This window comes from Carassius auratus, chromosome 4 (genome assembly GCF_003368295.1).
Source record: "Carassius auratus strain Wakin chromosome 4, ASM336829v1, whole genome shotgun sequence".
Lineage (NCBI taxonomy): Eukaryota > Metazoa > Chordata > Actinopteri > Cypriniformes > Cyprinidae > Carassius > Carassius auratus.
In genome coordinates this window covers 15112330-15126840 of record NC_039246.1, presented here as the reverse complement: position 1 = coordinate 15126840, position 14511 = coordinate 15112330, and the positions used below count along the sequence as shown (strand labels likewise).

At 36.0% G+C, this 14511-nt stretch overlaps 1 protein-coding gene across 2 annotated transcripts; it reads right to left on the bottom strand.

Moving 5' to 3' along the window:
* Positions 1 to 346: 346 nt before the first annotated feature.
* On the bottom strand, positions 347 to 5475 carry LOC113060246 (interferon-related developmental regulator 1-like). 2 transcript variants are annotated; one of them, XM_026229167.1, is made up of 12 exons: positions 5251 to 5475; positions 3770 to 3874; positions 3566 to 3644; positions 3322 to 3446; positions 3056 to 3213; positions 2903 to 2953; positions 2181 to 2359; positions 1930 to 2038; positions 1262 to 1396; positions 1037 to 1165; positions 853 to 948; positions 347 to 758 (listed from the first exon to the last, which is right to left on the bottom strand). In XM_026229167.1, the coding sequence occupies exons 1-12, from the start codon at positions 5279 to 5281 to the stop codon at positions 672 to 674; spliced, it is 1284 nt and encodes a 427-aa protein (XP_026084952.1). In that variant the 5' UTR covers positions 5282 to 5475; the 3' UTR covers positions 347 to 671. The 2 variants fall into 2 exon arrangements, with proteins under 2 accessions (XP_026084952.1, XP_026084953.1); XM_026229168.1 differs by lacking the exon at positions 5251 to 5475 and adding an exon at positions 5024 to 5054.
* Positions 5476 to 14511: the final 9036 nt, after the last annotated feature.

The window sequence follows — 14511 nt, the reverse complement described above, 5'->3', positions numbered from 1 at the left end:
AATAGCATATGATCTATAAGAGTCACTTATTTATCATAACCATGGGAGTGAATGTTTGTGAGATAACACGGTGTCCTCATGACCATGTCTACATGTTATATGGTGCAGTTACAAAACATCAAATAGCCATTTCAGCTTCAGTGAATCGGTGTCCATGGCAACTGTGAATGAAGCAAACAAGCGAACGGATTCCATGAAGTGCAGAGGAGGTTCAGGACGTCTAATTTGCCCATTTCTTTGAGGGAGTTCATGGCCTCTCGTCTTATTAAAATGAGTCATCCATAATTATGACAGAAACTGAAGAAAACAGACCAGGACTTTAGAATAGGGGACAACAACTTCATCTAATTTTATTAATCTTTTTGTATTATTTTGTAAATGTACAGCCTTGTCACTACAGTACAGCCCATTCAACTGACATTAACTTACAGAAAATACTTATAAATACGGTGCAATACATTACAGGACCTACAACAACCCAAACAACAGAAAACATGATCTGATGTTAGTGAACCCAACACCACTTACATATAAACCAATTAGACCCTAACAGAAATAAGTGAATTTACAGACAGGAAATATTATCATTTTACATATATGTATAAAGAGACCACGTTAGGAATGCAAAGAATACAAGATGAAAGAAATGTGCTTTTGTAAAATGAACTTTTTTAAAACTCCCCAACATCCACCCTTTTGTCCCGAAACTTGTTCCTGGCCTTGGTTCGTGCTTTAAACGCAGCTGCATTGTAGAGGTGCTGAAAGAACAAAAGGATGTAATTACACAATCGAAAACCTATAATTTCAGATATATCCTGCAGCAAAAAAAAAAAAAAAAAACCGCTTTCCTACCCTCTCCAGTCTGGAGCTCTTCATGGCTTTCAGAGCAGCAGAATCGATAAACATCGGTGGTCCCAGTTCAAACACGTCCCTGATGAACTCGTTCGCCTGTGGTAAAAAAAAAAAATAATTACATTTAATAAACACTTCAAAAGATCCCATTTTTGGATTTATTCACAATATCCGAGAGCTTTACCTGGAGATGGTAGTTCATCCCAGAGCCAACAAACTCTCTGAAGGTGTCATAAGTCCTCTTCCTCACCCAGCTGTCAATGACCATTCGCTCTGTGCCGAAGCGGATTGTCTCGCTCTGAAAATCCCCTTCCTGTTCCAGACACAGAAGAGAGGTCAGAGTCTGAGCATCTGAGCTGCAGCACCCAGGAGTCTGTCAACTATGACAACTGTTCACTTCCTATCTCACCTCTACGGCCTTGAGGACATCTCTGAAGACAGACCTTTGCTTCCTCTTATCGGTCTTTGCTCTGTGTTTGTTGCAGTCAGTGGCTAAAGCGTTCAGCTTCTCACACAACGGCTCCCAGCCATCATAATCAAACTCCTGTGAAGGTACAGGTCACGTTATATTAGAAACAAAGTTAAAATAAACATTCCAAATAAAAACAGAAGTGACACAAAATACTTAGTTTTTTTGCTAATTCACGATTACAACAATTTTATTTAAAGTTAGATGCATGAAAATAAATTTATTATGAATACATTTTAAACAATTAATATTAATTTAAATAAACTTTTAATTGTTTGATTTTTAAACAATTTAGAATATTTTGTAATACAAAACATTTTATAATATGTTCAATACATTAATGAAACAAGTTTAAAATTAAATTTCATAAATGATTAAATATTTAAACATTTTATTAAAGACAATAATGAAATTTTACTTATTTGATCATTTCAAATAAATTTACTTAAAATACTCAATTTTTATTTATTAAATGCAATATATTTATTAAATAAAAAATAAGTTATTTAAATGTACATTTTATTTATTAAATGATTTAATCAATTATATTTCCATATGAATAAAAATAGTTGTATATAATTTGACCATCATAAATACACATGACTTACAGGGTCAACATCTCTGATGAGCTCAAACAGGAGGGCGATGGTCTCGCCGGCAGCAATCCTCATGTTGACATCGTCATTCTCCAGCAGACGTGGAAGTTTAGAGAGATGTCTGAAAACAGTTAAATTAGCTCAGAATAAACCTGAAAAAAAATTGTTTGTATAGCTGTTTGTAGGTCCCAACATCTCCTTCAGAATTTGTTTGCGAGTGCCATCAAGGATCTAACGTCTAAAAACCGTTTCCTTACACTTACTTTTGCGCAATGGCTCTGATGTGGCTGCCAGTGCAGATGGTAAGCAGCAGGGCCCAGGACAGGAGAGCGTTTGTGTGGAGCTGTGTGGTTTGAGGATTCACAGAAGGTCTGCATCCATCTTCTCGGACGTACGAATGAGTGAAGAGGCTCTCAAAAGACTCCATAGTGGCATACACATCCTGGAGGTGACAAAAACATCAATCCTGAAAGCCTTCGAGGCATCAACATGTCTAAGTAGAAGGAAAACTGCTCAACACATGTTTACGGTTCACTTGGGAACCACTTTGCCTTTATCATTAAAAAACTCTTGAACCAGATGAGCCAGATTTCCAAATGAATCAGTCGATCAGATCTGAGAACCAGTTCAGTGGAAAGTACTGGCCCTAAATACTGAACAGTTCAGGAGTGACGTGGTTCTCAGACGACCTAGTTTAGCTCGCCGATTCAATGATCGGTTTTCAAGCTGATGATTTCCATGATGGTTGGTTGGTGTTTTAATGCCATGATGGAATCCAGGCATTTTCATGGCAAGTAACAAGTTCGAAAGCTATAAAACGGCAATTTTAAAAAGCTGCATATAAAATCTTTATGGTCCACAGTAAAGAATTTCACAGCAGATGGGTTTGTAATTACATTAAAAGTGTCATTTAATTTCTCTCTTTGGATTGTTAGTAAAATATCCCTTTAAGACTGACATCCAAAGCATTCATTGCCACACTTACCATGATATCATCTTCTGCTACAAGAGTGCAAAGGCCTAGACTTGTTGCACACTAGAAAGAATCAAGATCAACAGATTGTTACGATCTCAGATCTGCTGGATTGTGAATTCATTTTAATTCTTTAAGGCGCCGTAGAGGAGCACGACTGCTTACAGCTTGTCTGGCTTGAATGTTAGCTGCTCCATCGTTGAGGATGGTCTTAAATACGGGTTTAAGGGTCTTAAAAACCTCTTCGCTCTCAATCCCAGACCCCAGCTGGATGCACAGGAGACACGCCAACGAGGCTGCGGCACACTGCTCCACTCCTTTACCTGGTTTGCAAATGCAAACAACCAACTTAACTTTCTGCACTGAAGCCATGGCAACATCTAGAGAAACGAGTTTATTTCCAACTATTCGAAATCACAAATGAAGCCAACCTTTCTTCAAGCAGCGCTCAATGCTGTCTGTGATGGTCATCCTTCTCTCGCAAATGAATTCGTAGAGGATTTTGGTTGCCATGGCAGTCTTTAGTCCATCAAGGGCACCTTGTCTGGTCTTGGCACTAGAAAGGGAACATAATTACTCCGTTCAGACTGCTGCAGGCTTGAGGTTTTAGCAGAAATGGATTATTCGGAACAAATCAAGCACAGTTGACGTCAGAAATCCAAAATGAACACAAACCTCTTATCCACTGTGCTGTCGATGTACACCTTCAGTTTGTACTGGAAGTCCTCCTGAGCCATTTCTTCAGCTTCACCAGCTGTCAAACAGGATGAGAGCTAGTCAAATGTTGCTTTCTTCTTCGTTTAAGCTCTACACAAGAGCTTATTCATGCTTTTGGGTTGCATTGTATTGTAATATACAAATGAGACCACAAATCCCCACCTTCCTCTGCTGCACTGGTTCCTTCACTGAGGCTGCTGCAGTGACTGAGGGTCTCAATAGATGCATCTTCATCACTGAACGGCTGGACATTCCCTTGTTGTCCCCCTGCAGAAACAGAAACCATAAATCATTCTCTATTTACCAGGGGCGGGCTCATTATAAAGGTCTTTACGGTCACGTCTGATCAATTCAATGAATCTTTGCTGAAACTAAAAAAAAAAAGAAAAAAAAAAAAACACTTGCTGACTCAATTTTAATAGTAGTGTACTTTCAATGACCTTTCATTGAACAAAGAAGTGATCTCACTTTATTAACCCTTAAACAGTGACCAACCCTGTAATGACACTTAGAGAACTGCATTTCACAACTAATTTCAGAAGGTCATAAAACATGGGTTTGCATAACTTTGACCTTATAGGATCATTATGCATGTATGAGTGCATGCATTAGATTCAGCAATGCGTCATCAGCCCAAACAACTGCAAAAGGTACAAAGTGTCTCCTACGGTTTGAGAAGGTCAGAGGACGGAGTGACTTCTATACAACTTATGCAAACAAAACAACCACTGTGTGGGATTTCTCAGACAAAAGTAAATACATCTAGATATAGAACAGTACAGCAGAGATGCAGATAAACCAACATGTGGGACGTGTCAAGGACTACAGCAGGCTGCCAGTACACGCAGTCTCTTCTCTTCAGAGGCCTGTGCAAATCCAGGGAGCAGATGGGCCGAGAACATTTAATAACAGACTACAGACTGATTTATACACGTCTACAGCAGAAAACATTTGGACTTTGTGTTCCTGGATCGTTCTTCGTATGATGGATTTGGTCCCAAACAGGCCTGTGTGTTACAAAAGCAGGCTAGTGTTGAGCGCGTGGCCTTAAGTAACCTTAAACATATTGACAGCTGAAGGTTTACATAAAATAATATAGCAGCTTCCTTCTATGAGACATCTCATGTACAGTAGATCGCATATAATATAACTTTACAATAACTCGTTTATTAATTTTAAGACATCATATTTCCGACCTAAATGATCCAACATGATTGTTGTTTTGTTATTAATTATACTATACTAACGTTAACTTTCAATCTCTGCAATTTTATCAGTTTGTTCTATGTTAATCTTTCGTCATTTGATCAATTTAATTAATCTTACCAACGGTTCATAATGGACCATGATATTTAAAACTAAATAACATTAACGTTACCTTAAAAACAAACACCACATTTAGAAACGACAACGTACATTTTCTACTTTCCATGGTTCACATGATGTATTATTCTTTTGTTTGTCAAAAGAAAGACACTCCTGGCTGTCAACCAAAGCGGGTCACGTAGTAATGGGAATTGTAGTTCTTTTCTTTCAATTTCACAAATGCGGTAGGCGTGTAAAGAACTACAAGTCACAGAATCCAAATCTCGCATCAGGCCGCAAAAAAACAACCGGTCATTTCTAGACTCCATCCTACTTACCTCTGCCGCTCCTTTTCTTGGTCCGTGGCATTTTGCTTAAATTAGTAGTGCCGCCCCTAAAATCAACCAATACACGACCAGTTTTTACTATAATGTCTTTTAAGTTCAGTATATTCCAGTGGCACAGTGAAAAGGAAAGTATTAAAAGCGATTCCGGTGTTAGACTTTGAGCGCGTGCGATACATTTTCCCTCTCAGACAAGGGCTGCGTCAACCATAGACATCATATAGGTAGACGCCCCATCGAACGCTACTGCCTATTGGCACGAACGAGCCGTGGAGCCGCCATCTTGGGCCGGTCGCCTGCTCCACTCAGTGTAACTTGTTTGCCAGGTGCAATGAGCTGTTAGCGCATTAAATTAATCATATCTCACTGAATACCTAACTGATTTTGACGCGGGTTTTTTTGCTGCAAAGGTCATTCATGCAGCTATGATACAGGACACATGATTCAGCGTATTTTAATATTCATAATAGGCTTTACAGTGACTTATTATATTCTGATATAATATATAAGTGACCAGACGCCCAAAATCTAAATATGTGAGGTAGGATATTTATAAATCACACACTATAAGTATGATAAAGAAGCAGAAACAGATAGTTGCAGTAAAATAAGATATTTTAATAAGTTGAAGAAACAATTTATTATAATTTGTGACATATACACTCTCTCTGGTTCTCTCTCCCTCTCGCTCTCTCTCTCTCTCTCACACACACACACACACACTTCTCCCTCACTCTCTCTCTCTCTCTCTCTCCATCTCACACACACACACTTCTCCCTCCCTCCCTCTCTCTCCATCTCACACACACACACACACACACACACTTGTGAGGTTATAAAACAACTGCTCTCTTATAATTATTTCAAAAAAATCATGCAAAATGCAGAACCACCCAAGAGGGAGAGAGAGTGAGATGACAGGATGAGACAAATTTTTTTATTTATTTTTGTTATAATTGTAATTTTATAATATTTAGATATGAATCCAACTTGTGAAAAGATATCTTTCAGGTAGTCAAATAGCAAATAGCATATAGTAGAGCTCTATAGCCATCTAGTGGTTAAAAGTGATTTTTTTTTTTTTAAACTTCATTTTCCAAAAAATGGGTATAAATGTTACATTAAATAATTTAAAATTATCCATGTTATCCCCATGAATGAAAGTTAGAAATCTGTGTCTTTTATAAAGTGAATTTTACATAAAATGCTGTTTTTTTTCGTAAAAAGCCTATTTAAATAAATATTTATTTATTTATAGAAATTTAGAAGATATCATAAATCCTCCAAAAACTGCACGAATGTTGAGTAAAAACATTAACAAACAGAGTAAAATTACATTTTTTTAAAAATATATATATTATCTTGTTACAAAATTAAATGTTATTGTCAAAAAACACGAGTGTGGACAGGAAACGAAGACCATCAGAGGGTTAATATACATTACTTCCTGAAATCACGTGCGCAAACACAAATAACAATAGTAGTAATAATAGTAATGTTAAATCTTACTTGTGAAAAGTAATCCCGAGCCGTACTTGCGAAGGTCCGCCGATTAGAACAGGAAAATGCTGCACAGTGCTCTGGCATCTTAACTGCTGCTACGCAACGAAACTAGGAGAACGACCGGTTCAAGATGGCGGCCGCAAATCTCGTCGCCGAGCGGCCAATAGGGCGTCTACTTATATGATGTCTATGGCGTCAACACGAAGCGCTTTTATACGACCGATGATGACGTGCTTAAAAAGGCGTTACCTTACGTGGACCTGGATACAGTAGGACCAATCACGTTCAACGATGGGCAGACGTCATCTCATATGACAGACTTCCGCCAGGTTTGTATTGGTTTTTACGGTCACGTCCTCATGCGGGTTCCACATTTACACACATATTACAGTGTACACACACATATTACAGTGTACACACACACACACACACACACACATAATCATGTGTTTCTTAAACTTAAACTTAAAATGTCTATGAGGATAACACTGAAACTGTCTTGGAACTTGAAACTTCATAATTTCTTTGTAATAATTCAAAAATGTGGTTAATTTATTAGTTGTTACCTTTCAAACATGAATGAAACATCCTCTTTAATGCATATGTATAGACTATTGTTAGTTTTTAATAGACAAATCAGAAATAAACCATTGATTTAATCGTGGTGATTAACTTATCTTAAATTTACACTGCAAAGGTGGCACAGAAGCGATTCTGAATTGGCATTTAGGTGTCTTTACACAGACTGGTTAATGCTGTTCAAAGATGGTATAAATGCATTTACACAGCAGCTACATTGATGCTAGTGGCTGAAGTGGGTCAGAACAGGCGTATTAATTAACTCTGGCTTTTAAGAAGCATTTAGTGTTTACACTAGATTTTGAGCAGGCCTTAACTCAGCTGTGTAAAAACACCTTTAGAGTGTGTTTAAAAGTTAATTTTCTATGTGCACAGGACCAAAAATGCACATAGTTGAAGAAACACCTTTGTATAACATTTCTGTAGTGCATGTGGTCAAAGTCTATGGCATAAAAATCATGAAGAAAATGAATGCTGCTGGATGAAAGAAGTGCAAGTTCTTTAACCACGTGCAACACATGATATAAGTGCAGCACTGTGCTGTTTTGTTGCACATGCTGTTATCAGTCCAACAGGTGAACTCAGGGCAATGCTGACACTTTGACCAGCTGGCTGCACATGTGTTCTGCACGTGCCTATAAGCCCTTGTTAACATAATTCTGAGGGGAATTGCACCAGTGGTGCAAAATATTTGAAATATTTTTAAATAAGAAATGAGTTTAATATCAGTAAAGCATTACTGTTATTAAAGCAAGTGTTTTTGTTTGCGTGCCCAAACAAAGGCTGCCACCTTGATACACTTTGATGCATGCACTACTAAATAAAAAAATCTGCCTAAATCTGAGCAGGACCAAATAAATGGTACCACTGGAGGGAGCTCTTACAAAATACTTGCTCGTTATAAAATCAAGCACCTGCCAAGTTCAGAGTAAACTGACATTGTTGCATAATGCATGAAGGGTTTCTTTTGATGATTCAAGATCAGTCAAATCAAATTTAGGTTGAAGCACTTCGTGGAATGTATCCCACGGCATTGCATTTTATCCCTCTATTGTTTCCCAAATTAATTCAGTGCCATGTTGGTAACAACATAATACATCATATGGGTTTTCTGTGTTTTCTGTTTTTCCATCTGATCTGTGGATTATTTGAAAAAACGGCCAAAGGAGAATATCGCTGTTGCTTTGGCTGACCTTTAGAATTCCTGGGAATAAGATTTCATATTTCATGCTGTTCTCTACAGGTTGTGCAATATGATGTGGATATAAAATCAAGAAAGCCTTTTCTGGGCATCTCTTCACCTGAATGAGTCTTGTTTAAGTTTACGTGGGTGAATTAGTTTTGCCTGAGTGAACGCTTCCTTTTTGTGCTTGTTGTGGCATTTCTCCAATAGAGAGCAATGCCAGCTCAGTGCTATATGAAAGCACTGAAAAAAGACTGGTTATGAATGGGTGCTGGGTTTAAATATATATAGGCTATTCATCCCATACAGTATGTAAAGTCTGTTGAATAATTGATTAGACACCCTGAGGGGCTTCGCAGGGGTCACTGCCTAACCCACTACTGCTAGAAATCAAAAGATGGCCCAGAAATTCAACAAGCAGTTGGTTTATTTGATGTTTTGTAGTGCTTTTTTAAGTTCATTAAAATAATTTTGTAGTCAGGTGTTCTTGAAGGCATCTCAGCGGGTTGACTGTCTGTGGTAATATACTATGCAAATACTTTTAGTTCATACTATATTTAAACAGAAAAGAGGTTCTTAATGGATTTTCCTCTGCTTTAAAAGCAACAGTTATTACATATATTATACTACAAATTAGTTATATTCTCTTTAATAAATGTATTTTCTTTTGCTTTGAATTCTTAAATGTATTTAAGATTTCACATTCACAGATGATATTGGCAACGTCCAGAGCTTCCCTAAATACACAATGAGCATGAGGTGGAAGGAAATAACAGATTGCATGAGCTGTGTGCCAATTCAGTGGTGAGTAAATGTCTCACAGATCCGCACAGGTCAGGGGTTGAAAATGAGCTGAAAACACATGTATTTGACTTTCATGCTTTTAGACCTTAATCAAATAAATGTTATGATCTTATATCAGTTCAAAGACTTTAACACTTTACTGGATGCTTGTGCTGTTTCATTAAAGTCATGATGTAAACAATCTGTTTATGTTTATAAAAAACAACCCCCCTAAAAGCAAGTTTGTTGTTTTATCTGAAAACATTGTGAGGGCTATGTGACTATTTTACATTATTTTAAACAAAATATTTCTATATTGGGCTGTCGTTAAATGAATTGTTCATCCAAAATTTTAATTTGCTGAACTTTTATTCAGACTATCCCAGATGTAGATGAGTTTCCTTATGGAAACAGATTTCACATAAATGTAGCATTCCATCACTTGCTCACCAGGGGATCCTCTGCAGTGAATGGGTGCCGTCAGAATGACAGTCCAAACATCCACAAGTAATACACACTACTTCCATCTATCAATTAATGTCTTGTGAAGTGAAAAGCTGCATGTTTCTAAGAAACAAATCTATCATTAAGATGTTTTTTATGTTCAAACCATTGCTTCCAGCTGAAGTATGAGTCCTCTATCCATAATATTGCTTTCTCCAGTGACATATATTCTTGTCTGAATTAGGAGAGAAATATCCACAGATCAAGCACAGTTCTAAAAAAAAAAACTGTCTGTGGATTTTGATATGAGATGGGGTGGAGTTTTTTATGGAGCCATGCATATTCTGGCCAGAAGCAACAGTTTAAAGTTGAAAAACCTTCATGATGGATTTTTTTCTTACAAGCACAGCTTTTCATTTGCTGGTATATTAACTGATGGGCTGATGTGGTGTGGATTACTTGTGGATTATTGTGATGTTTTTATCAGCTCTTTGGACTCTCATTCTGACGGCACCCATTTACTTGCAAGTGATATGATGCTTGATTTCTCCAAATATGTTCTGATGAAGAAACAAACTCATCTTCATCGTGGAGAAGTACATTTTCAGCAAATCTTCATTTCTAGATGAACTATTCCTTTAATATCATCCCTAATGCTTTTCCACTTTTCATTCATCTGATTTTAAATATGTATTCTCCCCAGCAAAAGTCAAACCCAAAACAATGTGCTGACAACCTGATTACGCCTATTAAAAATATATCAAACAAGTCATTACATGTCGGACACGCTGGAGTAATGTACCCTGATTTTTGGCAAATACTGAAAGTGTGTGATATTTCGATTTGAACTCTGCTGTTTCTCCTCTTTTGCTTTATATTTCATGACTAGGTGGCCATTATAACAAAATAATAAAGACAGGCCTCTGTTATGGTGTTGTCTGCATGTGAGGCGCTAGAATTTATATTGTCATTGTCTGTTTTTGTTTTGTTGATGAGAGCACAAAGTGTTGTTTTGGCAGAAGGTGACTCTTGGCAGTGTCTTCGTGACCATTTTCCAGGTTTCCACCCCACACGCTGTTTTATCTGGGCATTGATTCAGACACTTAAGACTTTGGGACGGACAACTGAATTAATTGCATTTCCTCCACCACTTCCCTTCCCTCATATCCCCCCTCCTTCTTTTAGCCTTGAAATAGGTTGGAAAATGTTGCCAAGTTTATTCTCTAAATGTATTACGACCCCTCAGGAAGAGTTTATCCAGGTGGAAGGGTCATAAATGTCAAATTGTATATCAGCAAAGCAGGAAGCAAGTTAACTGTATCATATTTACTTAATAAATTATGGGGGTTTTGGATGAAATGATGCCTTCTCAGTTTCCCGATAAAGTACTTTAAATTTGACTAAGCAAATATGCTGCTGTCTGTGCCAACACTAAACCAGATTGACCAAGACGATGTGATCTGATCTCCCTAAACTGCTGAAATGTATATATATATATATATATATTAGTGTTTTGTTTTTATTTTGTCTATAATTGCTTGTTATGTTTTTATTTTGTCTAAAACCATTTTTGTTCAATTCAGTTTTAATTATTATAGAACATCAAAGTAAACTAACTGAAAAAAGTTTCATTTTAAAGCTTTCATTTTAGATTATTTTATTTCAAGTAACAATTTATTATTATTATTATTATTTAGTCTAGTAATTGCCTACCTACATGTTCGTAATATTCTGATCCCAAATAAATAAATATTATTAGTATAATAATGATAACAACAAAAATGGGACTGAAATCTCAGTATAAAAAAATCATAATAATGTTTTATAATCCCAATGTTACAATATTATCTTTTATATTTTTGTTTTTATTTATTATTTTACTGTTTTTGTCACTTATTTTGTTGTTCATACAATATTGTATGTATAGTAATCATGGTTTTCATGCCAAATACTTTAAAATACTTTAAACCTTTAATATAATTTGACACTTGCATTTTACAAACACCACTAAAGAAATCATTTATTGCTGAAAACTGTTAGTTTGGTGTATATAAACTGATATACATCATTTTAATAAATAGATATCTTGCCCTTGAATGCTTAAAATGCTACATGTGTCCCATGTGACTTCACCATGCTATTATGAATCTGCTCATTCAGTCAGTTAAGTACAGCCTTGGCCGTCAGCGCAGTGGGCCTGTCTGTTTGCTGAAGGCCAAGGTTACTTTGCTCTTACTGCTTTGGATTGCGTGACTACAGCCTTCTGACGCAGTTCATCATTTCATGCACTTCTCTCTTTTTTTTCGTCACTGCCCCTGAAATGTCTTTCTGCTGACCCACAGAACCGCTGTGTGTGTGTGTGAGAGAGATGGAAAGGCAGGCTGATTGATCCTGCAGAATAACCACAAATCTCAACCGCCATACGATCATGTTCCCGAAACAACATGATGAAAATAAGATGATAAAAACACATGTGGCTGTAAAAACAGTGATCCGCACACCCGGTATGGACATTTTCAGTAACATATGTCAAATCTGTATGTTTCTTTCCATTTCATTGAACAACCCATAATTTTATTATCTATGACAAGACCGCCTGTCCATATCAGTGCCACCCTGTAGACCACAAGATCTCTGCGTTCATTCAGAGCCGATCTGTGTCATCCCCATTGACTTGATGCCCCCGGACTGACAGCACAGAGCAGCCCACCACAATGTGCATTCATTTTTAAAGCACTTGCCAAAGCCTCCTTAAATAATATATTCAGGCTGCATTCTTTAATTCTGACTCTCCATGTACAGAAACAACAAGTCTGTAGAAATATAGGCAAATACAGTCTTAAGGAAACTGAAAATATGGCAGCAAATGACACACTGTTAAGTTTTATATTCATGACAGTGGTTTCAACTAAGTCAACACTGATCATGGAACTACATTATTGACTATTTGGGACACTGCACCTGATTTCAGAGTTTAGCACTTTTCAAAAGAGTTTCTTATTATTTATATAATTTATTTTAAAAGAATATAACTATAAGTGCAAACTAAATGTAATGTTACCAGACACTTAATTGTCTTACTTACAGTTAAATGAAAATATATTATAGTTTTGATGTATAATTTAGCTGAACTTTAGCTTATGTAACACTTTAAAGTAAACGTTTAAACATAACTTCATAATTACTCCCATTTTCTGTTATTAAATATGATTAAAGTGTACTGTCGAATGTAACAACAAGCATTTAAGCATGATAAACTAAGTTACAGTCTACTTGTCAACTATATTAAAATGTGTCATGTCATGCTTTTGAATATATTTGAGATCACACATTGTAACAACGAAGTTGCAATGCATGCATTCAAAATAATTAACTTTTTTTAATATCAAATAACAGACTGCAAAAAAGTTAACATTACAATCAAGTACTTTTCATGTGCTTTAGCGTGTAGTCAGCATATCAAAATAAATGTACTTTAAATTTAGATTATTAGGACGCAATGATTTATGAGGTACTTTATTGTAAAACGTTTAATTCAACAATAATAAAAAGTGCACAATGTGTGCTTATGTAAAGTAAAGAAACAGTAGCGAAAGTGTTCTAGTTTTAGTAGTGTAGAATTTTAAGTGGCCTTTTATTTCATGAATATTGCTGTATATTATACAGTTTATCATGCAGTATATATTATATTATACATGTGAAGTACACTACAAGTGCATATTCATTCAACACAATTAAGCACACTTCTTTGGAAAAAAAAACGAAAAATACATGACACATAAATAATAATACCCAATATGCCATGTTCCTCTGAGTCAGCCTGAAAGAAATCAATGCATCTGCGTTTACAGCATTTCTATTCGGGGCAGGGGATATCCATCATGATAATCTAAAAATTCATGAGAAGCTGTGAGTTGGACGGATATGTTGCTTCTTGTTATAGTTTCTGTTCTGCTTCTCCCAGGCTGTTATGATGTCTGGCGTCAACAGCAGCAGAGAAACTCTAACTGCTAATTGATTCAGTTACTCTACAGCAGTAATAGAATAAAACATTTTAATTCAGGTGTTTCAATTCAATTATGTGTTCTGTGTGGAAGCTCTTGGGGGAATGTTGGTTTTTCTCTGTGTTGCCTGGCAACAGGATTTTACATTACAATGTATGGGGAAACTTACCAAGGATGACATCCATCCATTCAGAAATGTTAGAAAATCCCTCTAGCTCTTTCTTTAGCTCCTAAAAGTGATGTGAATACAGATCACACAGGAAGAAGGAATGAACTGAGTAATGCAGTCATCTTGCCAATCAAATGTAATGTGTATGATGAAAAAATTAATGATGTGAAAATTAAGTCGTAAAGCAGTTGTGGCATTTTCTGAGTAATTTTATGTTTAGGATCGTGGGTGGTTTTACTTAGAGAACTGAGATGTTTGACCCAGTTGATGGTATCACTTGTCTGCTCTCTTTCTCTGGCATTAAAATGTAATATTTGAGAATAAACACACACACAAATCTAGTAAATAAATACAAAATAAAATAATAATAGTAATAATGATAATAATAAATAAAATACATTATTATTACACTATCATAGTATAATTATTTATTTATTTTTAACAAGTTTTAGTTTTAGTGATTTTGTTATGTGCTCTTGTCATGTTTTTATTATTATAATTATTATTGATTATTATTATTACCTTTTTTAGTTTTAATATTTTTAGTACTTCAGATTCAACTTATTTTTAGTACGTTGCCAAAACATTTA